This window comes from Xiphophorus maculatus, chromosome 5 (genome assembly GCF_002775205.1).
Source record: "Xiphophorus maculatus strain JP 163 A chromosome 5, X_maculatus-5.0-male, whole genome shotgun sequence".
NCBI lineage: Eukaryota > Metazoa > Chordata > Actinopteri > Cyprinodontiformes > Poeciliidae > Xiphophorus > Xiphophorus maculatus.
Window position 1 is genome coordinate 12,541,467 of NC_036447.1, and position 26,296 is coordinate 12,567,762.

The 26,296-nt window shown below is 37.3% G+C and overlaps 1 protein-coding gene across 6 annotated transcripts in view; it reads right to left on the bottom strand.

The window, feature by feature from the left end:
• The window catches only part of LOC102238314 (calcium/calmodulin-dependent protein kinase type II delta 2 chain), a 50,480-nt gene that overhangs the window by 14,986 nt on the left and 9,198 nt on the right, over nt 1-26,296 (bottom strand). For all 6 annotated transcript variants that reach the window (XM_005805020.2, XM_023333280.1, XM_014471003.2 and 3 more), the window contains exons 3-12: nt 10,517-10,576; nt 9,370-9,424; nt 7,610-7,675; nt 6,933-7,005; nt 4,462-4,564; nt 3,657-3,740; nt 3,311-3,405; nt 1,450-1,572; nt 1,261-1,344; nt 972-1,014 (exon numbers count right to left, since the gene is read on the bottom strand). In XM_005805020.2, the coding sequence (XP_005805077.1) occupies nt 972-1,014; nt 1,261-1,344; nt 1,450-1,572; nt 3,311-3,405; nt 3,657-3,740; nt 4,462-4,564; nt 6,933-7,005; nt 7,610-7,675; nt 9,370-9,424; nt 10,517-10,576 (786 nt within the window). The remainder of the gene's footprint in view (nt 1-971; nt 1,015-1,260; nt 1,345-1,449; nt 1,573-3,310; nt 3,406-3,656; nt 3,741-4,461; nt 4,565-6,932; nt 7,006-7,609; nt 7,676-9,369; nt 9,425-10,516; nt 10,577-26,296) is intronic.

Sequence of the window (26,296 nt, forward strand, 5' to 3'; positions counted from 1 at the left end):
TAAAATTGTCAACTCCATAATCAAATTTTGTTTGTTGTAAACTATTACTAAAACATTATAAATCAGTACACACTCACTGCAGGAACTCTAAAAAATAATTTATTGAAAAATATGAATTATGGCCATCGAAGAGAAATCAGACTTATCAGCAGATCAGATATTTACAAAACTAAAGATCATAAACTGGAAACAAGTCTCTGACAGGTGCACTTCTATTCAGTACCATCCCTCTGCTTTAAATATACTTTTGTTTATACTTTGTTTTTAACTATTAGTAGTATTTTAAAATTTATGCCATATGCTGTTCTTTGTGAAGTTCCTCTTTTTAAAGTTTCATGGTGCAATACTGGTTTTGTTAAAAGAATAAATGCAAAAAAAAAAAAACGAAAGAAAGAAATTGTCTCCTTGCATGCTTCACAGGCTGTTAGGACAGAAGGAGAGCCTTAAGATAAAAAAAAATTGGTTGGATCCATCCCCACACATTTCCTCATCATCCCAGACATCTTACCTCAAATGGATACCACAATCCAAACACAGAAACGGAAATAAAAATTGAAAAAGGGAGGAAAATTGTGAATATTAAGAGACACAAATGTGTTGATGCAATTTACTGTAAAAAGTGGAAAGTGAAAGTGGGCCAACAAAACCCAGAATATTAGTGACAGGTCAAAAGAAATACATGCAAGAGAGAATATGAAAAAGCAGAAGAAGAGTGACTGAGCAACAGCTAGAGAGATAAAGTGAGATGAATCTGTTTACCACTGGCCAAAAATCATCCCTGCTCCATACAGAAATATATTAAATTCCAACTCCAGCATGCATTGAAGTCAATCAATTAAATTGAGTTTTTATAGAAAAATTCCCATTATAAGTGTAAAAGGCCAACTTTCTCTAACAACCAGCCAATATGTTTAATGTCCAAGATACATTTTAGAAACCAGTCATGGGGCACCAGGCTGAGAAAAACATACCTGAGAAGTTTCTTGTGACCAGCAAAGTGGTCAATATTGCTCCCTGCAGTTACAGAAGAGGACAGAAGGAGGAAATGGCAATGGTCAAAAAAGAAGATAGGAAGGAAGATTGATTAGGAGGTTTCAGCAAGAAGAGAAATGCTTAGCAGCAGTGTCGCATTAGGGATTTGGAGACACGTCATCATTTTGAGGTTACTGTGAGATATATTGGGAGAGACTGGGGAGGAATGGGCAGATGAATTACCCAGCATAAATAGAAACATCACCAATTGTTTGACTGCAGTATCACCTTGAGTTTCCTCCTTGCATTAAATTTCTTCAGGCACTCCACAGTCTCCTGCCTGTGCATCATGGAGGCTACAGTGGACCGTTGCTGCAAGGAGGAGGGAAAACGTATAGAGTTAGAAAAGGGTGCAGACAATAACACAACTGAATCAAGATCTGTATAATTATTCATCTATGTTTTATTGAAACATACGCAGATCCAGGGGTGTTTGAGGGCCTCTGCAGCGGTGATGCGCTTACTGGGGTTGATAGTTAGCATCTTGTTAATGAGATCTTTGGCCTCGGGAGTTACAGTGTCCCACTCTGGGGATGGAAACTGTTAATAAAAACACAGGAGCATTTAAAGCTCTTGTATCCAACACAAAAAAGTAATATATTTTTGACACTTTTGAAACCATAAAAAGATCTAGATGAGATGGAGAACTTGTTTCTTTGACTAAGTCGCTGTATGTGAACATCTGGTTGCACACGCAAAATCTTTGTACATTGATCTGTTTATATTCAAAAACCACAATGTTTATGCACCGAAAGCAAACTATCAAAGTCGTCTCAGCCAACTCTCAAGGCCTAATAAATTCTAAAGATGTTCAGATTGTAATTCTTTTTTTCTAAAGAATTACAACAATTAAAATCAACAACTCAGTGAGAGTTGGGATTTCCAAAACTCCCTGAGTGTTGAAAATACCAAAATTCATCCATCTCAGTTCCTGAGTAAACCAAGGGTCATTACTGGGCCATCGCACTTCTATTTCTTTAAAGCATCTGTCAGAAATGACAGTAAATTCCAACTATGTCATTCATGTGAGTGGGAAAGATTTGTAATCACAGTTTATAAGAAGTACCACTCACTGTATGAACCACCAATCACAAGCCCGGAGGCAGTCATGTACAGTAGCTGTTTATTGCAATCAAATCATATTCCTAAGATCTGACTGGTAAACTAACCCAGTAAAAAAGAAAAACAGAACGTGTAGGAGATCATCAAAAGAAGAAATATGTTGCTCTTGTTGCGTATCAGTAATGAGTAATGTTCATTTGTGACTTTGATCTTATGTGAGTGTATTTGTCTGAGGAACTTGAAGTGTGTATACATAGGGACAATGAACAATAATTATCTTTTTGTAAATGCAACAAAATGAGTAAAAAGGCTCATTTTCATCTGTTAAAGCTGAAGGACCTGGAGAAAACCCTGCAAGAAAATTAAGAAAAGCCTGGTTCTATTTGAACCCAGAACCTCCTGGTGAAAGGCAATAGAGCTAACAACTGAACGAGCTTGCAGCCTGGCTCAAGATTTAGCAAGTAAAACTAAAGGCTTATGTGGAGCCATGCCCACATGATCAGTCCTGCAAATCAGTTCACCTTGGATAATATTACCTTTCGGAAAGCTTGGAAAGAAAGGCAAAGTGTGGGAGGGAGTTTGACGATAACCTCTGAGACACTATGATATTTTTAACCTCTCTCCCTGACTAAAGTAACAACAGAGTAGGTTTTTACTTGGTGGATATTTTATCAGAAGACATTTTGATCTTACAAAAATCTGGATTTTGCCATAGTAGAGCATCATTCTCAGAATACCTTTAGTAGGAACTGCAATGTAGTTTTAATGTGCTGCATTTCTGTAATATATTCAGGTTTTATTACTTGCTAACAACAAAAACAGAAATAGGTTAATGGGAGTTGTCTGATGGTGAATCTGGCAATGTGTGATATAGGACATATGACTGCCAAGAACATAAATTTGGTAAACAATTTACAAATCAGACACAAATGTTTTTGTTTTTTTAATTACATTATGCACGACACATAGACATTTTTTTAAGATAATATGTTCCATTGGTAAACATAGGTTCTGAATATTGCAGCAAAGTAATTTTTAATTTTATTTTTTCCTGTCTGAATCTCTCAAATACGATGTTTTAACTTGAAAAACACTTTTTTGAATCTCGGTTATGTACAGTATGATGAGAACATCAGTATGTCCAAAGAAATGTCTACAAATAATTAGTGTTTATGTTTTTTTTTCATGTAAGGTACATATATTTGTGGACACTCACATCATAGGCCCCTGCCTTGATTTGTTGGTAGAGGCGATGTTGATCTTCATCCCAAAAAGGAGGGTAGCCCACAAGCAGGATGTACAAAATCACACCTAAAAGGAGATCAGTTGTAAATAAATAAATAAATAAATAAATAAATAAATAAAAAGGCAATAGGATGGCTACAGCAGTAGCAGCCAGTATTGATTCAAAAATTATACAAACACAATTTACACTGCAACAAAATCTGGACAAAATGTGACGTTGTAGAGTTGCATCACAACAGAAAGCCACTGGCAATGATTTAGCTAAATCATCAACTGTATTCAACATGTAAAAGTGAAAACATCTGAAACTTGTTTACCACAGGCCCACATATCAACTGGTTTCCCATAAGGGTCTTTCCTCAGGACCTCTGGGGATAAGTACCCAGGGGTGCCGGCAAAACCTGCAGAGTTTAAAAGTAGAGAGGGGGAGATGTAGAAGGAAATATATATTACGGTAAGTATATTTCTTCATTTTGGAAAGCATCATGAGAATGATTTGTTTATTCACATTGCGTTGAAAGGGACTGTGATGAAACACATCTGCTGTGGAAAGCTTACTTTGACTGCTGTGTTGTTTTAGGTGAATACTGAATTGAATATACAGGAGGGTTAATTTGGTGAAGTGGGTTTGGATTCCTGGGAAAGGATGTGTTCTTACACAAGGGACAACAGGCTCTGATTTTAGAATTCCCCAGAACCCATTTTAAAAGATATCTAGTACCATGACAGAGTGAGTGAATAAGAAATACATATTTCAGAAAATGCTTTTGTTTTGATTAACTTTTGCAAAGAGACAAATTTCACAGCAATTAAATAAGATTGGAGGCAAGTTCTTTTTTGTAATGGTGTAGAAGGACAGAACAAGTCTAGGACAAATCACAAGATTTGTTTTTGTGACTTGTAAATTTAACTCGAGACCAAGTCCTTGTCTTATATCCACACCTCTATCTTTATATGACACTGAGTTATGTTTCTCATGGACTTAAACCCTTTTTCTGTTTCAGAGTCTGGCTTGTTAGTAACTTGGGGAGTTTTGTGAATTATTAACGTAAAAAAATGATTGACAATATAGTTGAATCATTCATCAACTAAAAGTGGAGAAACAGATGAGTGGATACTCACCAAACCATGCCTGTTGGTCCCCCTGTACCTCGATAGCCAGCCCAAAGTCAGCCAACTTGACCGCCGCCCCCTTCAGCTTACTGGCCAACAGAAGGTTCTCAGGCTGGGGGGGGCGGAGTCAAACAGGTTAGAGGTGAGAGGTCAGACGCTCAGGGATCATGCTGCCCACAGACACAGATCTAAAATCAGATTAGCCAAACCAACACCTAATCAAAGCTATTAGGTCTTAGTGACACTAAACTGCTCTTAAATCAGTGTCTGAGGCAACTCCCTTTCTGTCACACAGATGACAGAGACACAAAACGTGCACAGGACTGACTCTCAAGGTGACCACGGACATTTTCTGTGCTGGAACTATGGACTTGTCTCCTGAGCCTCATGGATTAAGAAAGAGAGGCTTGGTGAAGAACGAGTGTTCTTTCTATAATGCCATAAATATACTGATAAAATCCATGAGTGGGAGCAAAGCCCAAAGCGAGGAAAGATAGATACAGGGGAAGGAGTGGGGTAACAAGAAGCGTAAAAACATGACTCAGCCACATATATATAACTACAAACACGTTGGAGACTGGCACAGTTTAGTAGAATCAAAGATTTTTATGAGCCCACAGCACACACACACACACATGCCCACACGCCTTTTCTCAAAAACACACATACAGTGGAGCAGAAAGGTCTTTGCTAACCTAAGGCCAGTGAGACAGTGTGCTCTAATGAATAATACATTTGTTAACATTTACAGACTCCAAACACAGACAGCCTGAAAAGCTGGCGGTTTATGGCAGACATACAGCTCACCGAGCACAGACACTCACATCAACACATACATTTACATAACAGTGAAAGAAATCTTGATATTATGAGGCACATATAAGCTTCACCATTTCAGCAAAGGACATATTTCCCAACAAATTCAGCAAATTTAAAATCTTACAAGAGTTACTAACTTTTGAGTTTTCTTTACCCCTAATCTAATTGTCATCACATCCTACTTCTAATTATGCTGATTCTCGATTACTTCTGTTCCCATCAATACCTTGCAACACAATTGCAGATAATCATTAAAAAAAATCCAACGACAATGCTCAAGAGAATATCAGTTTTCAGCAAGAAGACAATTCTTGACTTTGGCATTAGCAGAAAAAAAATATGACCATTTTTTTCTTTAGGGAACAAGAGGAAGAAACGGTAGCAAATGAAAATGCACAAACTTTCAAATGTTCCCATTGATCCTGACTGGTGATTGGACCATCTGAAACTTAAAAATACAACCACTTTTCAGTGAGTGAATCTGACATGTCTAAGCACCACAGGCTCATTCTTACAACAACACATTTTCTGGAAGACAATGCTGACAAGTGAAGAAGACTCAAAGCTCTTCAGGGTAACAGATATAAGAAGTAAATGTGTAATCAGATCCTGTGGTATAGACCACTTGTTTGAGACTTTTATTTTGAAGTGCAAAAGAATGTTCTGGAGTTGTTACCCTGTTGGATTGACAGGCCTGGCTACCAAAGATGTCTTTAGCTGAACAACACTTGGTTACAAAGTTTTGAGGAAGCCCCCAACATATGTGGAGGTATTTTAGGTACTCAGAACAAAAATGAGAAACTATGACAAGGTTTGAACCTTTACTACTTTTGTGCAAAATCCGCAACCATATGCTTCAAGGTTTGCTGTCTCAGCTAAACAAAATAGCTTATTTAAAGTTTTTCATTTAGTCTGGATTACCTTTTATCATCTGAAGTCAAAAATATAAAAAACTAGACTGATTAAAACTGATAAATCAAGTATATATTTTACAGCCACTGCTCTTTGATAATACCTCTGTTCCCAACATCTGTTATGATATGTTAATAATGATTTGCTTAAGGGATGAATGATATTAGTAAACCTTGCAATATGTGATTAGAAAGGTGAATGGTGTGGTAACATGACTTGCGATGAGTGAACAAATTATTAAAAAGTGCGACTGACTTTCTGCCTTGTGTTCATAGCAAGCAGAAAACAAATGATGAGTAGTCCAGCATCCAGCTTCTAAAAAAGTAATTATTTCCACCTCGGCAGCAAGGTTTTACTGGACAAGTGACTTCTGGCCAGAATCTCCTGTTTCGGCACGGAAACAACCTGGATGCAATTTCTCAATGACTTGGTCACCTCACCACCTCATTGCCATTAAAAAAACAAAACTTTAATTGTCAAATATACTACAAGCAACATATTGTGTAACCCCTAATCTACTCAGGTGGGAAGGCTAGGGAAAAAGAAGTATTCTGAATGCTGCTTTTATGTCTTAAAGAGAAACAGCAATTGGCTAAAACAATAGCAGCGAGTTTAAAGTCTTAGAAAAACCAACAGATTGGAAATAGAGCCCAAAATGATGCATGTCTAACAAAAGTACAGGAGTTTCTAAATCTTGTCCCCTGCTTCATATTGTCTGAGTTTGCAGCAATGCCTTTGGTCATACAAACCTTCAAATCCCTGTGAACAATCCCATTAACATGGCAGTGATGGACACTCTCCAGGATCTGCTGTATGCAGTGGCTGAGGAAAGAGAGATGAAAAGAATTGTGAATGGAAGGATAAACCACAGAGAGAGATGGAAGTAGGGAATTACAGGAGGAGGGAAAGTGATGAAAAGGGGAGAGTGAAAAGATAATTTCATAAAACTCTGCTTTTTCCTCATACAGTTTACCTGACTGAAGACAGGATAAACGACAAGAAGACCTTGCACATCACATTCAGTCTATGAAACCACATTATAAGGCCAACGCCATATGGCCTGTACGGCAAGAAAGCTAAGACAAAACAGATGTACACTCTTTCTGTGCATTTCTCTGGGGGGGCCATCTTCCAGCACAAAGCTGGCACTATAAGCTAGGTTGGTCATGATGAATACTGCAGGCTTTATGTCATTAATCATTTGTATAAATAACTCAAAGATGCCTCAGAGAGAAGGCAGCTGTACCATACCTCTGAGACGGCCATATGTGAACACAAACACGGCCTCATACACACACAATATTCCCTATTTTAACAGACAAAGATGCATTATGATTGCTATGCTCAGCAGAGTGTGTCTGTTGGAAAGCATGTGGGGGTGTGTGTGTTTGTGTGTGTGTGTGTGTTGGGGGGACGTGGGTGCTACCTGGCATCAGCTTCACTGTAGTACTCCCTGGCTACGATGTCCTCAAACAGCTCTCCGCCTGTCACCCTGCAGGGACACAGTGACAACATGAGTTTGTCGTGATCTCGTCCTTCTCGTTACAAACTGACGGAGAGCGTTTACTCGTCCCTTATTTGTACTTATTTGGCATGCATAGTACCTGTAGCTAAAGTTAAACACGAACAGGCAGCACAGTTTCTCATAAGTACTAAGAGGAGATTAAAAGTGTCCCAATTGATTAAAGTCTCATATGTGTAAAGTAAATGTATTGGCTTTTTGCTAAAGTTACCAGCAGCAGTTCATTGTTGCTGTTTGAGACTGAAACAACCACCAAAGGAAGCTCAGATGATGCAGCCTGATTTATCATGTTTCATGTATTTATTTAAGCTAAAATTTGCTGCTTAGATATTCAGGTCAGCTTCTTTTTCTGTTTATTAATAACACGGTATTATAACTTGACATCTGGAGATAAAATAGATAAATGAAAAGGAAGATCTCTGCAATTTCTCAGCTTAAGATGGGCAAACCTTTGAGCTTTTATCCTCTGAATAGCCTGCCCTTTCAAATACCCATTAGGATGTTGGATACAGATACTTATGCAAGTCCACAGTTATACAGTTGTCTAAAAAACTCTGCAAAGAAGTTAGAAATACTTTTTTGTTGTCACTTTAATCATTTACACCAAAATATCATGATGACTTTTTAAGTCCATATCACTCATCTCTACATGCACCTGGTCTAGTCTCTGGTTTTTCTAAATTAAAAAACAATTCTGCAAATTAGAGCGAAAATTAGAGTTACAATAAAAACCAATCATAGCAAGTAATTTTCAAGTGGTATTATCAAACGAAAAGGCCATATCTAATATTCAGCTTACTCACCAACCTATCATAAAAGCACCGTGGAATCCAGTATTGTCCTCCAGTTAGACTCTTCTGGAATAAAATTACTGATAAACTCCCCTTTGCATCTGACCACCAGATTCCACTCTTTCCATTGTGCTCTGTTAGATAATTCCCTCATTTTCCCCGGCAACAGCATCAAATGTCCTCTAATGTTCTAACTTTCATCACAAGTCAAATTGTTCTTAACAAGAATAAATAAAAATGTCTTGTTGTGAAAAACCCTATCATAATCAGCATAAGCTTTCTTCAATAAACACTTATCACGGTTGTTCTTTGCAACCTCTGTGTGTTTGGTAAAACAGCTCCAAGAGGTGTGTTTTAAGTGAAAATAACACTGGACAACACAATAAGAACAAACCCACAGAGAATCATGCATTGAGTTTACTTGTTTCAGGTGGAATTTGGTATTAGTGTAAATGTATATTTACTTCTAAAGCATTGGTTTTTTCAAAACACTTTTCAAATGCCCTCCCCTATACAAGAATGTCTGATTTTTGGTTCAAATGTACAGGAAATATCCCAGGATGGAAAAAGTTTCCAAAACCTTAATGTGGTTATCAAAGAGCAAACCATATCAAACCATTAAAGTAAAAAAGAAAGACTTAACATCTGTAATTACTGCAGAGCCAAGTCTGACGAGTTTATTCTATGTTGTATGAAAACCTTTGGGTCATTTGGCAGAAACCGATTCGTTTAGTCTCAAGATGTTTAGAAATAACAAAATCTCTAACAGCATCTCTGAAGTATTGTTTAATCTCATTCAAGCAACGAAACATGCAAAATGGGACTGTGCTGGAGGGTGTGTGAACAGATAGGCAGGAGGAGTTCGTTACTCACAGATCAAACACCAGATAGTGGAAACCCTCTTCTGATATGCTGTCATGGAGTCTTACTGTGGAGGAGATTTCACAAAAACATAGTCAGCTCACGTAGGAAATCAAACAGTGATAAAGAAAGAAAAGCCCCAATTCAAGTATCAAATGTGGAGCTGTTTGGGAAAAGGACTTTTCTAAATTTAGGAAGAGTTTTCAGTTAAAGCTGTAGTAGGTAACTTTTATGTAAATAAGTTTATTTATAAAAAAATTTTAATTGTCATTTTCCTGACCGTATAATGAGAATGATAATTAAAAAAATTTAACTCCTTCCAGTGGTCCTACTGCCATCTGCAGAAATCATTGCTCTCAGTCATAAATAACCAATCAGAGCCAGGAGGAGGGTCTCAGGACTGTCAATCATGCTTCTATACATGGTGCTCCCACCCTCCCAAAACAAGATGTGAGCACTGTTTGAGAGATGCTCTTGAGCAAACTGACAAGCTTGACAGTTTGCTGCAACTGTGCTGAAGTTGGACAAGCTTAATCGCCACACAGGAGGTGTTGCGCAGCAGGAAGCAAGGAAGAAGGTGTAAGTAGTGTCTACGTGAGCTTGATTGACAGCTTTAGCCCCTACTCCTAGCTGTGATTGGTTGTATTTTTGCAGATAGCTATAGATCCACAGTGAAGAGGCAGATGAGTTCAGATTATCTGTCTCATATGATACCATGAGGACATAATTTTAACAAATACGTATTTATAAACTAACTACTGCAACTTTAAACTGTTTTAAACTGTATGCTAAACTGTTTTAAATTGTCTGCTATGATAGTTGCACATGTCTCACTAAAATGTATCTAGAATATCAGAAATATTGAGCTCAATGTGGTAATAAAGAAACAAAGCATAAGAAGAGATACACAGGTTCCATCAGTGGTGTAGTGAGGATTAAGAAGTCCAAGAGGTCAGAGGTTTTTAGCTGGAGGTTCCTTAAATCTTTCCAGAAGATTGCACTGGCACAATATCATTAGATACTCAAACACAAATTCACTCTCCACTTTTATTTTAAAGAAACTGTCTCGTAACTGTGCCTCAAAGATGAATAGTCATTGCGGATATCACAAGACACCTGAGGACAAAACGGGTGTGTCCTGGCGTATTTTAGCACTCACCGATATTCGGGTGCTTTAGTAAACGACAAATCCTTGCCTCTCTCTCCAGCTTTTGATGATCTAAAAGAAAAGCAGAGGAGACACAAACACACAGACATTAACAGTATTTCTCATGCTCCATGATGATTGGCTGCAAAAATGATCCCACATGAAGCTGGCTCCAGCTCATGTTTGCCTCAGTGGAGGACACAGGACAGAGTTAATGTCACTGTCAGCGTGTTTATGTTGAGTCCGTCTGCGCGTGCTGGCTTTGCATCAGCCTGCTCTTCTGCTTACTAGAACTGAGAGGCTTGACAGAAATAATGTGACCTGATATGTGCTTGGTTACATGCCACACACAGCAACATAACAGCACAGTAAGGGGCACAGTAAGCTCGAAATGACTTCTGGTATGTAAGTTGACAAATAGCTGAGAAAAAAAGCGAAATATACCTGAAATGACAGGTAATGTAAGCATGTCAAGGTTGTTGTTAAGCAAATGAAATGGAAAGACATTTCTGGACAGTTCCATTTTGATCAGTATTATGAAATTTTCAGATTAATTAATTGTTCTGGTGATTTATGTAGAGTGAGTGAGGATTCAGTTTTATTTTTTATTGCTTTGAAGCAAAAAAAAAAAAAGTAATTGAAGTAATTTGCTCCTTAATTCCACTGAATGACTGTCTATATAAGCAGGATAAATCTTTTTTCATCTGCTTTATGAACAAATGCAAGAACACTAACAGGACGCAAATACACAAAAAGATCACAATCTAAATGTTGAAATGTTTGATAAATTTGGACATAGACTTGATTACTGGTGTTAAGGTTCTCTGAGAGAAAGTGTGTCAGAGTTTTTGTCCTGCTTTGTGGAGCGTAAAGTGACCCAGCGTTGCCCCTCCCACACATGTTGCTGCAGACTGATTGCCAATAGGCTTAAAGACTAGAGTGATTTCTGTATTTGCAATAAAACTAAACAATTAAATGCTATAGCTATAACATTAATGATAAATATGTTGTTTTACCAGCACAAGAAAGAATTGTTGATTTTCTGTTTTTACTTGATTAATCTGACTTTTTTTTGTTTTAGAGATTAAACATACTTTTTATTTTCCCACATTTTTGTATTCAAATGTTTTTATTAGTCTGCTATAATAGTCTAATCTTAACCGTTTTATTTCCATTAGCTGCAAGCAGAAATGCATTATATCTACAGAAATAAAGGCTTGTAAACGTTACTCTGTGTGCCATAAATCTATATAATGTGTGTCACTGAGTGAATAGAGTTTCTGAAATAAATTAACTTTTCAAATTTATTGAATACAACTGTATTGTGACGCCATTTGGAAATCAGTATTCATAGTCGCTCGTTGCTAATTTTCTGAGCTGTCAGTCAGATGATTGCAGAACATCATCTTGGTATTTCCCACAATTGAAGGGGTCAATTTGTCTCAAATTGGCTTTCAGAGCTGTCTTCCACATTCCTGATGCGTTTCTATAATTGAATACAATTCTGACCATTCTCCTTTGATCTCCCTTACTAACAAGACATTTTTATCCACACTGAAACTAACAGCCATGCAGTAATTAGCAATAACTTCCCTTTCTTCCCTCATACTCATGTGCAATTTGAACTTCAGCAAGTTGTCACTAGATGTGAAAGCATATTGAGTTCCCTCTATCCGCAAGACTTGACCAGATGTGCCTACTAAAGTGTTTGACGAACATATACTCCATATGTGCCAGTACATCATCCAAAACTTTACACTGGAGCTGCGGAGTAATTAAAGACTGGAGACAACAAGGGTGAAGATGAAGAGAGAAAAAACAGGAATAGCACAGATAAGAGGATAAAAATATAATGGAAGGTTTTTCAATTATTTATTTAAATATTAAAGATTAGAATAGGATAGAAATTCTGTGCAACCTAGTAAAGTTATTACTGCCCCAGTAATGTGCATTTGGGCATCCATCAACATTCTATCCGTCCTATTCAGCCTTTATGCCAACCCACTAACCATTTCCCCACAGCACCACTAGTTTTGTATAATGCACATTTCTCTTTAATTTCCTACAAGAGTAATTAGTGAAAATTATTTTCCAAAATAAGACATTAGTCCTAAACAGTAAACGCTATATGTTGTTCGTAGCACGTGTCAAAGAAAACTTTTGAAACGTTAACACATTATGCCATGCCAAGAGGAAAACACTAAAAAGTACAGAGGTGACTGTGTGGCTGCCTGGATGCAGCACAGCCCCAAACAAGATATGGCAACCCAAGCAGGCTCTCACATCTCTCTGCAGGGTGATTACCGTACACTGATTTCATCTGACTTTATGAACATAGAGCGACACACAAATGTGTCTGTCAGAGAATACCAAAGTCTACTGACTGGACTGTGAGTCACAACAGCAGTTGTCATAATGAGTAACATGCTACGGTTTTAGAAGTGACCCATTTCAACTTTCCCCCAGGAAACAAAAACCAAAGAAAGAAAAATATAGCAGCAGGTGAACACATCCATACTCAAAACATGTAAGACAAGTAGAATAATTTTTTTCTGTTCTTTTGTCAACAGATTCAAATCTCAAGCAGAAGAGGAGATAGTGGTTTACCTCCATTTACTGTGTAAACAACCAGTGGCTTCAGTGCTAATGCTGACCAAATGCAAACATGATGAAACTTAATAGGTTTATAAAATAGAGTTTCCATAAACCACAAGAACATTCTAGAATTTTGAGTTTTTTTCATGAAGGTAAAAAGAAAATTCACCATTTTCTTTTCCAAGAAAATGTCCAAAAGTCTCCTTTTGGACTAGCCATTACCTTTGTTCCAGGGCAAACTAATTTGAACTTATACCTAAGAAAACAATTCTAACTGCTTTCACTGCTTTTAACACAACCTCACTTAAGTATCCTAAACCACACTTATGCCTTAGAAAAATCATCTTGTGAAAAGAAGCATAATATATCTATTCTGTAAAGGCTTGCCCTCACTCCTGCACATACAGCCTAATACAGCTACTTTGTGGTGCTGCAGATTTTCCATATTGCCTGTGAGGACATGTCCATTTAAATAATATTTCACTGTACTGCCAAATGTAGACGAAAACAGACGAGCACAGAGCCGCAGACAGAGCCTGAAACAAGGACAGCTCAGTTGACGGTGTTTTATTAACATGACCCTCACAGCAAGGTCACTAATTGCTCTCGCAGTCTCACTATGTTACTGAAAAGTACTTATTTAGCATCTCTCCTATTCTATCTGTCTCAACCCTATTTTCGCCTGTAAATTTCCAAAAATCAGCTGGATTGACCCCAACTTCGGGTTTTCTTACACGAGTGACAGTTATTTTCTCTGTTACGTGAAGATTTGTGCCTTTGGTTATTTTTATGTGCTGTAAGGATTTTAAGCTGTCATTGGTTGTAAGAATATAAAACAAATTACCTATATTTTTTTTTATCAAAAGCTGTTATCTGTTGGTGTGAGGCACTTTGTGGAAAACCCATTCCACACATTGACGATTTATCAGACATTTCGGGGGGTTTCTCTAACTTGGCGCGTTAACACACATGGCATTTGCTGCTGTGCTCACCAACAAACTGCACACTGCAAATGCCTGTCACATGAAAGCCACACTCCTCCTCAGCATTTTCCAACCTTTACTTTCACTCTGCTTTCCCTTCTTTCTCTCCCTCTCCTTTCTCCACAGGTAGTACACCTCCTAGCTGGCTGGACATCTGTTGTCTAGCAACTCCTGCACCAATCAGAGCGTTAGGCCTCTCGTTTTCCTCTGCAGTGGAACCAGCCTTGCATGCAAATGGCAGACATCCCGAGAGTTTTCATGCAACTATAAAACTCTAAAGAACATCGGGCAGAAAAATAGTTCAATAGGTGTCATCATCATACAAGCTTTTAGTCTGAATTCATCTGTTTTTGAAATGAGATAAATAACTCAAACTGTCACAAATAATGCAAATAAATGTTCAGCTCAATTCTGAAGGCTATGTGAGAAAGAAGTGCTAGTCTGTCCATCCTGTCTGTTGTTAAAGCTGTTTATCTATGCAACTTGCCTTTTCATTGAGAAAGTCCTTATTCAAAAAAACAACAAAGAAGAATTGGGTAACTTGGATTAGAGTGTATGAATGCATGTGAAGATTTTTGGTCGACCCAACATTTTCTTTTATATTTTACTCTGGTAAATCCCCTTTAATATAAACATTGCTACTGTAAGCAAGTCTGAAATCTGCTTGACACTGAAACTGCCTAAACTCGATAATGTGTTGCAAGTCAATGACAAAAAAGCTTTAAAATATTTAGGTGTCAGTGCAAATGTGCAAGCTTGATCCTCAATGCGGCAGAGGCTTTGAGAGGCACTTTGCTTACATTTGTTAAAATCGACAGCTGGCTTTATAATTGCAGTGCCTTGCAAAAGCATAAAACTTTGTTTTACTTTTTTTTGTTTTTTTATGTTGTAACTGTGAACTTTAATGTACTTTACTGGATATTTTTTTAACGTTAAACCCAAGAAGTCTCTGGTAACTCTGAAGACTGGCAAAGATCAAAAGCTCAGATAGAAAATTCAATTGACATAAGACATTTCAGCCATGTACTTATATAGTCACACTTTGTGGAGTAAATAATAAAACAGTCATTTGTAGAAAGTTATAAGAAATCCTGTGTCGGTTTTCCACAAGCCATGTGGGGGAACAGCAAGCATTTGGAAGAAAGTGCTCTGGCCAAATGAGACTAAAATATGAAACTGTAATATGAAAAGATGTGAACAATTCAAGGGTTATGAATACTTTTCAAGGCACTACATAAGGCACAGATGTTGATCTAATCCATTCAGCTGCAATCACTTGGTAAGACTTTGAAACTTCAGTCTCATTAAGCCTGACTCAATTTCTGTGCATTTATATTTTTAGTTTGCAGTGGGAATGGCTACTTAACGCTTTTCTCTTCAATATTGAATTAAAAAATCCGCTGTGATCTACAATACTCAAGTACTATAACAACGAAAATATTTTTGGAGAGTTTTGTGTCACACTCACTGCAATCCTCTGAGGAAAATTGTATCATCTTGTTCTCAGGAATACATTTTTGTGTTTTGTTTTTAAGAAATACGTCTTCTTAAAGTCATGAAACTGAGACCCTCATAGTGAATTATTTACTAAGAGAATTGAAAAGGAGCCATCTGAGTCTTTGTGAACTTCACATACTTCCTCCCTGACACACCACAGATATTGCAGGACTCCAAAAGCAAAACTTTAAATACATTTCTATCAACTCATTTAGTCAGTCATGATGATGTGGAGGCGAAGGCCACAATGCTGATGGCAGCCAGAAAAAGAAAAGTAGTAACCAAATTTTAAAGAGGGAAGTAAAGTAAGTGATAATGGAAATAATACAAAAAAGAAAAAGGAGTTTCCCCTGATGAACTGTCACTCTTACTTCCCGCGCAGCAATCAATGATTTTCACTCAAACTATACTTCATTAATTATTGCAAAAATGAGAACAGCAAGTTCATGTCATGACATGCAGTGTCCATTCAGTCTGATCTGTTCTAACTAGACAGAGTCATTATGGTCTATACCTGGGTTATCAAGTTTCTCACAGGTAGTCTGGGAACCAACACTTCTGACTCAGCAATAGGCCATTAATAAAATTCTTTAAAACCTTGAAAATGGAGGAGCTTTCCATTCTTATTTAAACCTTTCCTAAGTTATAGGGTGGAAATACACCAAGCCTCATGAGTGTAATTGTTGCTGCAAAAGGAGGTTGATATTTTTCCCAAGATTATACAAAGTACAAAAAAATCATTCTCTAAACTTTCACTAACATAAAGTAACCTTTTTGTCTCTCTATAATGGACATAGTAAAAGTGTTCACAATGAGTAATTTTCCTCTGTATACAGTGGGATAATTTCTTTGAACCTGCAGTTTTTCCCTTTGTTTATTCTGAAAGAGCAGAAGCATTTGGGTTTTTTAATCTGTTCATATGCCATGTTCCACATATCACAACTGATTTGTGAAATTCTTCTCCATCTTATTCAATGTGAAAGTTTTTGGGGTTTTTTTTTTAAACATCTACAATAAGTGGACACTGCTGCATTGAGTTCTTTCCCTTTTTTCCACATGATGGCACAGTTGTTGACATATTAACACTGTTATCTGGCACAAGAAGGTCCTGGTCTTAAATCCTGCCTGGGATGAAGGGTCTCTGTGTTGAGCTGTTCCACTTCCTCCCACCGTCCAAAAAATTTAAGTTAGGTTACTTTGAGATTCTTAATTTTTCTGAAGTATTAGACCAAACAAATATGTGTATTATCTTACTTTCTTTGGATATTAAAAAAATATATATCCATGCAAATCTCCAGATAGTCTTTGGAGTTCACTAACTAACTCCAAAGTGTTGCAATGACAGTGTTTCAAAACTGACTCCCCCCTCCCCCCCCCCCCCTCTCAAAACAATCATTGCACCATCATCTGCATCATGAGACAATTTGAGAATTTCCCATGCAGACCCGACCAGCCAGCATCTTCCTCTTTCAGTTTCCTGAAGGCTCACATGTGCAGCTGTTGTGCAGGAGTGTATTATACTGAAGAGTTCGATTTCACATCCTATATATCCAATAATGCCAAATCAGGGAACAGATAGAGAGGGTTTAAACATAAAAAATGAATGGAAAAATAAAGAAATAAATAAAGCAGAGCAGATCAGTGACACATCATTTAGAATATGACTAAAATAGAGATTTCATAACAGGTATAACAGATGCTGTTATACCACTATGAGAATGGGCACACTGATCAGCAATGATAGAAGGGGAAGACTATTAAAGTAACCACTTGTTACAGCCATGTATGCTGGATCTCATACAGGAAATTTATGGGAAAATATTAATGTGGGAGCAACCCGGGGCAGAGGGGTAAAATACGGTTGTTTCCCTGTTAAAACTGGAGACTTGACAGGTATGGGTTTCTTGAAAATTACAGTGAGCTAATCATCTGTCCATAAGGTAAGGAAACTAAACTACAGATCACAAAAACGGTTCCATTTTACTTTGGATGCATGTTTAACACACAACCACTGAAGTCACAAGCTAATCTTCTCCCATTTATAGGCATAGCTGCAAACAGTGCAACAAATAATCCATCTTTTTAAGTCACTTGATTGACTTTCTGCTATCATAATCAAAAAAACAGCCAGTTTTCAGAGAAACACCACCAGGACTATGATGGATACCAAACAGTTCCAAGTTCAATTCCAAGATTTGACCGTTTTTGATACTTTGAATAGCTGATCTGCATGAGTTTACTTTGGATGCTTTCTTGGTGTGACATTTCAAACAGGCTGTAAACACTCTCTGGGTTGGCCTCAGTCAAAGTATACCTTTAAACAATAAACAATAAATCATATCCTTAGTCTTAACTGTTACACTAAGGCAAATCCCAGCCACGTGTAGCACAGCAGGTTAACAGAAATGCTGTCCTCTAAATTAATTAAGAGTTTTAATTAAAAAGATTAAGTTAGGCAAATGTAACATCCTTAGTGGGCAGCAGCGGAGCAATCTTCCTCCACACAGTTATATTCTTCAGCTTACAGAACACAGGGGCCTAATAAAACCATTCAAAAAGCAGAGACACCGTCACCCTCGGCTGGTTACCAACAGAGGAAGAATTATGAAACCAATAACTCCCAAGCTTCTCCCTTTCTCCTCCCCCTGAAGGAGAAACAAAGGCAGCTGGTGTCAAAGATAAAACTGCTCCAAGAGTATGCCTGTGAGTACATCATGGGAATGTTTTGTTATCGTGTTCAAGTTTAAAGCAGACACAGTCAAATATGTGAAATAATTTTAATCTGAAGAGGATAGTTTGAAGACATCCTGACAAAATGACCAAGAAAAACAAGTAGGCACATAAACACTTCTGTAATTAAATACAGAGATTTGCATGCATAAATCAGGCCATACTGTGCCTTGTTAATATTTATGAGCCCAACATTGAGCTAACTGTTGTGTGCTGCAGGTGAGGAGCATCTGCAGCACAGAGGTAATAATACAATCATCAGAGTATTACAGGTTCACTTTGAGAATATTGTCTTTTAATGTTACAAAAAGGACAAAAGAAATGAAACAAAGGAAAACTGAAAGGATACATGCTGAAGCTCCTGTATATAGATCCCCTATTTAGTCGAGGTTCAAGTCAAACCACAATGATAATTAAAATAAACCATTTATTCAAAGTGCAATTTCAAAGAAAAAACATATAAACTTGTATTATAATTGTAATTTTTAGTTATTTCAAAAATATTTTCAAAGTACTGGAGATTTTTATGTTTTCTTAACAGAACTTCACAGTTTAGTACATGTAACAGATGCTTGTTGACATTTAAAAAATTTTTAATAAGTTTAGTCAAGATGCACTTTTCTAAAGGTATACATTTTTTCATGTTAGTTCATATTAGTTTCGATCTCATTTCTGGTCAGAGTGAAAATTTTATAAAAGTGCCGTTGTTCCAGGGGACTGATAAATTACATTAAACCCCATTTAAGTACCAAATTTTGTCAGCTTGAGGTCTTTTTTAGAGATGTTACCAGATGTGAAGTTTTCATATAGCAGTTTGCTTTTCCTAAAGTTCATAGATAATTTGCTTATATTTCCACTATACCCACAAAGCTGCTTCAGTTTTTACCTGCTGCAGAAAAAGTTTGCATCATCAGAATCATTGTTATTTACAGGCAGATATTCATATCTACAATCCCACTAACAATGCAGAAATTCATGAAGAAACATCTGGTTGCAGATGTAATCATCTATGTCAAACACGTTTTGAACATCTGTGTAAAAACATCCAGCTATACTGTATGTCATGTCTTTTATCTTGTATCAGAAAATTCACACTAAGTTACAAAGTTTGCATCCATCATTTCAACAGAGAGACGAATGTCCCACAAAAACAAAAAAACACTGATTTCCTGCAGTTGTTGAAATGCACATTTCAGTAATTACGACTACATAGATGCTATAAATGGGCAAAACTGCGTTCGCATAGGAGGCGGTGCTGAAAATAATCTCCCACCTTCTGATTGTAAATGTAGTACATCTGAGAGGTGTGATATTTCTAACTCCAACTTGTGGTTGTGTGTCATTAGAGAAAAATAATATTTAAAAGAAATAATGCCTAATGATTTTTATGTAAAAATATTTGCAACATTATGGCAGCAGGATTCCAAAATATTCTGAGTGCTTTAAGTTGCCATCTGTTACGTGTTTATCTTGTGCTTCATCTTTTTGTCATATTAGTTGCCGTTACCACCTCCAGGCTCCAGGTAACTTTTTACCACTTGATATGCAACCTACTTCTGACATTATCTCCTGTGTTCTGCATTGGAGGTTTCATCAATAGAAGATCAGTGCAATGCCAAGCACAAAACTGTAGAAGGCAATGTTAGTCAATAAAAAGGATTGCAATCAATCAGGCTATGCTTTGTTGTAGCCTGATTCCAGAGAAAGTAAAAGAAGACATTCATATAGGCAGAATGATCTCCACTGGCTACCTGAGCAACTCACCCAACTGAAAGCTGTAACAAACATTACAGCAAAAAGATATAATATTCTACTACCGCTAAATTTAGCAGTTGTTAATTCTGTATTATTATAAACTTTTTTTCTTTTTCTGACTTTAATAAAAAGCAGTTAACTGAGTTAATCCCTTTTTTTTAAGTGGTGGGTCTAAACGTGGGTCAAAACATGACAACATGCTATTTTTTATCAGAGGTTATCATGCCTTGAGAATTTTATGCCAAGATGAAAATTACCTTTTAAATGAACATCACATTAGAATAATTATTTTATTAATAGCACTGTAAGAACATTACACAGTGGCAGAATAACAGAATAGTTTATTTTTTGTTGAGGTCTTTTATAAAATCCACATACAGCAGCACTTAAAGAACAGATTAATTGCCATGGGGCCAAACAAGGAGAAAAACTAGAGGGAGGACAAACAGCGTACAAAGAGACATTGGGAGCACATGGTGTATAATTAAGAAAGCTGTTTTTGAAGTCTATTAGGCTTATTTATCATGCTGTAGGTTCTTTACTTACAGAGTGAGTCACCGAAGGGCAATTTTAAATGCAACAGCTGCAATTTTCATTTCCAGCTTATAGTTACAAGACTCTATTTTCCTAAAGATGAAATTATCCTTTGAAGTCAGGCTTAATTCTCCGGTTGAGTCTGTCCTCTAAAATCTACCAGAATGGGCTCCCAATATTAGTCTTTTATTAAGACTTTAGATTTAGGTTTGTAATTTATGTTGGTTTACAACCATATATTTGGTATCCCTATCACTGAAGTCACAAGATAATCTTCAGCCACAGCAACAAATAACGCAAAAATGAATCTGTAACCAAGACAATTCAATCGACTGACTTTTCGCTATCTTACTCAATATCAAAAACAGTTTTAAAGCAACACCACCAGGACTAAGGTGGATACAAAATTGCTTATGCATTAGATTTACAGGTGTACCAGAAACAAGCAAATAGTTTCCGATTTGAGACAGTTGTATTTTTAAAAAAATGTGACTAATTGCATTAAAATTGTAACATTTTGTGTAATTCATAAATCAAAATTAACATGTTGAAATACAGTCCCTAAATGAAAGTAATTAGATGATATGCTATAAATTTTACATGTCAATGACATGGTACAGTGAGACCGTGATTTATGCAGAAGTATACAGTGAGAATCTCATAGCAGCCCATGCCTAGTGTTATTATTTAATCATTTTTATGTACCTCAATGTCTCAAGCTGGCAACAGGAAATGTCTGAAAAGCAAATATACATATCCAAATTTCAAACCTGAATTCTTCTGTCCAAAAAACTCCATCTCATCTCAATTAAATTTTTGGCATTTTGCATGACAATAAATGTTTCCAGGTTAAGAAGCAATTGAAGTGATAAATTGTCAACAAATTGCACGGAAAATACATTGGATACAATTTGCTGGTAACTGACATATTGTATATTTATACAGATTTACAGATTGTGCAGAGGTACATTTCCCAATGAAAGGCTTTAACTGAAACCAAAAACCATGGCGTTGTTCAAAAGATGGAATACTTTCAAAGCCGTGTGCACACACATGTGTGTGTCAGATAGAGACAGACAGCATGAGAGCACGACCAGCATTTATTTTTAGCCTTCAAGTACCCAGTGAGTCATGTGATTCCCCTTCCCTCCTGTTTCTCCAATCTCCATCTCGTTCCATCCCCAACGTTCATATCGTCATGTCTCTGCAATCTCTCATTTTACCTCTCAACAAAGCAAGGTGAATCAGACCAACAGTGACTTAATACAAATTTAAAAAATAAAAATGAGGAGAAAAAAAACAACTAAATCTGTTGCTACCAAAAGTCTATTCTGACTGAGGGTTAGTTTGAAAAGAAAGATGACGGTGAAAAGGAGAACGTTTAAGACAAATTCAAAAATAATTTAGTTTTAATAAAATCCAGGGATATTTCAAATGCTGTGTCCAAACAAACAAGGCTATGACCCATTTCTGTTATCGTGCAATGCAATAACTATAAAAATGAAATGAACAAGCGTTGTCTTTTATATATTCAAGAGACTTAAAAGCAGATGAGGGTTTACAGGCATGCACAAGCGACAGCACGGCAGCACACACCCACACATGCACAGCACACCACCAGCAAATATAAAGTGACAAGAGATGGCAAGCAGAGAAGCAGTGACAGGACACCGACACAAGCATGAAGGGAGAGTACAAATCAACTGCTGTGGGAGAGCGTCTCAATGCATGAACACAAAAACTCAAGTACTGACTTGCCATCCTTTCTCTTATTATCTTCCTTTTTCGCTGCTTCCTATCATTTTCTTCCCCTCTTGCCATATTCTCTTACCCCCTCTTGTTCTCTGACTCATCTACTGCTCCTAATGAAATGCTGCGCAATCGGGATTGTAGATTGCAAGAGAGTGACCAGCCCCAGCAGGACCACCGCACATACGTGCCCACACAACAGGAAATGCACACAGAGCTTTGATCTGCCCACATTCCAGCCATCAGTCCTATCTTAAACCTCTGTCAATTCCAGATACTGACACACACGCCTGCAACTGCATATGATTTGGTGATGGGGGGGGGGGGGGTTGGTGCAATGGCTTATGATCCTGCCAAAGAGACTGGAATCAGAGTTGCAATTCTGAAGCTTATCATATAAAGCGGCTAAGACTGTATCTGACGCGCCAGCATGTCCTGCATGTAAACCTTTAAATATACACACCATGGGCGTAGGTTTGGGTGTGGACGGTCGTGACATGTCACGACCAATATTCAAGGGATATAAAATAGTCCCGACCAATTTTTGCCATACTAATTTTAAAAATTTTTTATTTTTTAACAAAAACAAAATAAATAAACGAAAATCTACACTGATTAGTTTAATATTTCAATATACTACGCAGTGGTAGCATTCATTTTAAAATTCGCTGTTCTGAACTATGACGACCCATGCCGCTATTGGCTCAAAGAACGTGGATCTACGTTCTTTGATTAGCTGCAACAGGCGGCGGCCAGCTGGCCACAAGCGGAACGGAAGCTTGGTCCATGGTGCTGACAGTGAACGCGTCTCCTTCTGAGTTTGACATTTATTATGAGTCTCCGAGACCATGTCGCCACCAAAAAAGAAAAGGACGACAGACATTAGAAGTTATTTCGCTACCTCGGCTGTAAGTACAGTGAGGGGACCCATAAGTTAGATATCTATCACGCAACGCATTTGTTGTAAAGTCTGGTGTTTAGTAAGGTCAGCACTGAATGTGAGGTAGAATAGGTCTGTTAATTATGTAATATTTTTTCACATAGGGAGGGGGCAGGAGGGGAGGGGGTTATTAAGCCAATGTGGTGCCCCCCCCTCCCCCCACTGGTCAAAAATGGTCGGTGCGGGGCGGGGGGTTGGTCAGTAAGTTGTAAGGTCCCACCAAAACTTAGACCAAACCTACGCCCTTGATACACACACAAGCAGACAGTGTGTGTTTTTAGAGGCAGACCCACATGCACAAGGAGTGAGATTATTCTTCACAGTATTTTTGGAAAATCTGTCTATGCAAGTGGTGAGACACCGATCCTTCTGCCGAGGTGTCCGTTACCGACTGAGCAAGCGAGGGTCAACACGGGTAGAACAGAGAAATAGCGAGAGTAGTCTTCACACAAAAAACAGGACAGCAGAGCAATAAGAGAGAAGACATAATGGAAGAGAGGAAAAATGCAATGCAAAGAATACAAAAAGGTACAAAGAAGTTTTCTGTTGCTATAGACAAAAAATATATCATAGCACTGTTTTAAGTATTGAAGAGTTTTAACAATCACCATAAACTGCATCAAACTAAAAAAAAAGTATAGTCTTTAAGATAGCGTGTGTTTACTGGGGCATGGCGATGGTGCCCCATATATGGCGGCCTTAGGCCTCGATGCAGCCATCACAGGTTCCAGTCCCGGCCTGTTGACCTTTGCCACATGTCTGCCCCCTCTCGCAAAAACACCTTTCCTGTCTCACCACTATCAAATAAAGGCCACTAGAAAAGGAAAAACAACCTTAAAAATAAAAAATTAAGAAGATAATGTGTTTGTAGAATATTAACAGAGCACAACCAGAACATAATGCAAAAGAGTTCAAACTATTGGTTTCAATCTCTTTTCCATCTTGCAAAAATCCTGAAATAACGGTGGCCCCACATACCACTCATTAAGCCACATGCACCGTCTGTCCTACCAAACGTTAAAGCCTACCTTTATTATTATTATTGATATTTTCTGTTTTCTGATAAGTAATTGAAGATGTTTTATTACTCAGCACTATACTGGGTTTCATTTGTTAAATCAGCAAAAGGATAAGTGGTCTGCATCTTTTGGCATAAACAACATGGAAGCATAAATTCAGACTACTGCTGGTGGTCTAACAGTATGAGGCCATCTCCATCCCTTTGGGATCACAGTGTACCCATCTTTATATCCTTCCAGCAGGATAATGCACAATGCAACACAGCTCAAATGACAACAGTGAGTTATCTGTACCCCAGTGGCCTCTACAGTCACCAGTTCTGAATCTACTTTGGGATGTACTGGAACAGGAGATTTTCATGAAGAATTTGCAGCTGACAACATACTGTAACTGGGTGATGCTATAATTTAAAATGAATTATAGCACCCGAGAAGGGTTTCGGACACATCTATGCAATGAAGAACTAAGGCGTAACTGAAGGCAAAAAAACAGCCCAACCCAGTATTAGCATGGCATGCCAATCAAAGTGAGAATTCAGTTAACATAAATATTTGAATTATTCCAGTTATTTATTTTAAAATGATCTTTAAAGTCCCTATGTTTTTGACTGAACAAGTATAAGCACGTTTCCATAGTTAGCAATAAAATGCAAAGCAAGAGTTGTAAAAATTCACCTTACATATGGATTATGTACAGCCATTTAAAAAGTTAACAATTTTAAAATCATGCTGCTGCACTGACAAAACCACAAGTCTAACATTCTTCACAAAAAATAAAAAGAGAATGACAAAAATATGAATCTTAGAAGAAAGAGTGAAAAACACTAATACCCAAATTAGAGAATCAGCAAAATTTCATCACAAAACCAATATTTACCTTTCGTCATTTTTTTCAGTAGAACTCTACTTCTGAATGTACAGCAATGCTTTTGACACTTTTACATTGTAAATCAACCAAGTTTACAATGAAATTTATTGTCTCGTTATGTTCAATTCACATATTCCTTAGACTGCTCTCTATTGGTAGCAACATGCAATAATTTATAGATTTAAAAAAATGAGAAGGAACGCTGCTGCAAAACAAACCAAAATCCTGTTGAAGCCTCAAGTTGTTGCGGTTTACCTAAAGAGTGCGCTCCATGTGAGAACATTAATGGCAAAGAGCATGAATGAAACAACTCCTTAGAGTTTTTGTATTTTCTTGCACTGTTTGTTTTTCCTTTTTTGGTATCCCCTAGAGCAAGTTTTCTCAATTCCAGTCTTCAGAGACCACTTCCTTGCATGTTTTACGTGATTTTCTTCTGCCACACACCTGGCTGGAATAGATGGATGATTTACAAGCTTCTGCAGAACTTGATGGCATGCAGAGGATGTCATGCAATTATTTGAATCAAGTGTTCTAAAACAGAGACACATCTAAAATATGCAGGGCCCTAGTCCCTGAGGATTGGAATTAAGGAACACTGCCCTGAAGCTGTCCAGTGGAAATATTGTAAAGATGTGTTAACAGTTCTACACATAACTATCTAATACATCAACAGAATGCAGAAAAGATATAGGTTGTAAACAAAACTTCCAGAGCATGCAGTGCCGCTGGCATGTCAAGGCAGCTTGGGGAATGCACAAAATAGATGCCAGTGAGCCATCAAGAGACAAATTAGTCATTCATTCATCAGAATGCCAATGTAGTTTTTATTTTAATGTAAAACTTTTAGCTATACAAGCTCCTCCTGCTAACAATAAAAAAAATTTTGAAAGACAGTCAAAGATCCTGGTCCAAATTTATTTGTAATGGCCCATCGCACAGCTGAATGTTGCACTGTATTTTCCTAAGAAAATAAAATCTATTTATGTGGATAGAACTGACGGTAGCTTTACATTAAGCAACATTGATTTTTTTTTTTTGCACTTTATGCCAAGTAATACTGTTATTTCCTCCTCAAACACATACCTGGAGAGCTGCTTTGACTCATTAATACATGTTTGAGAA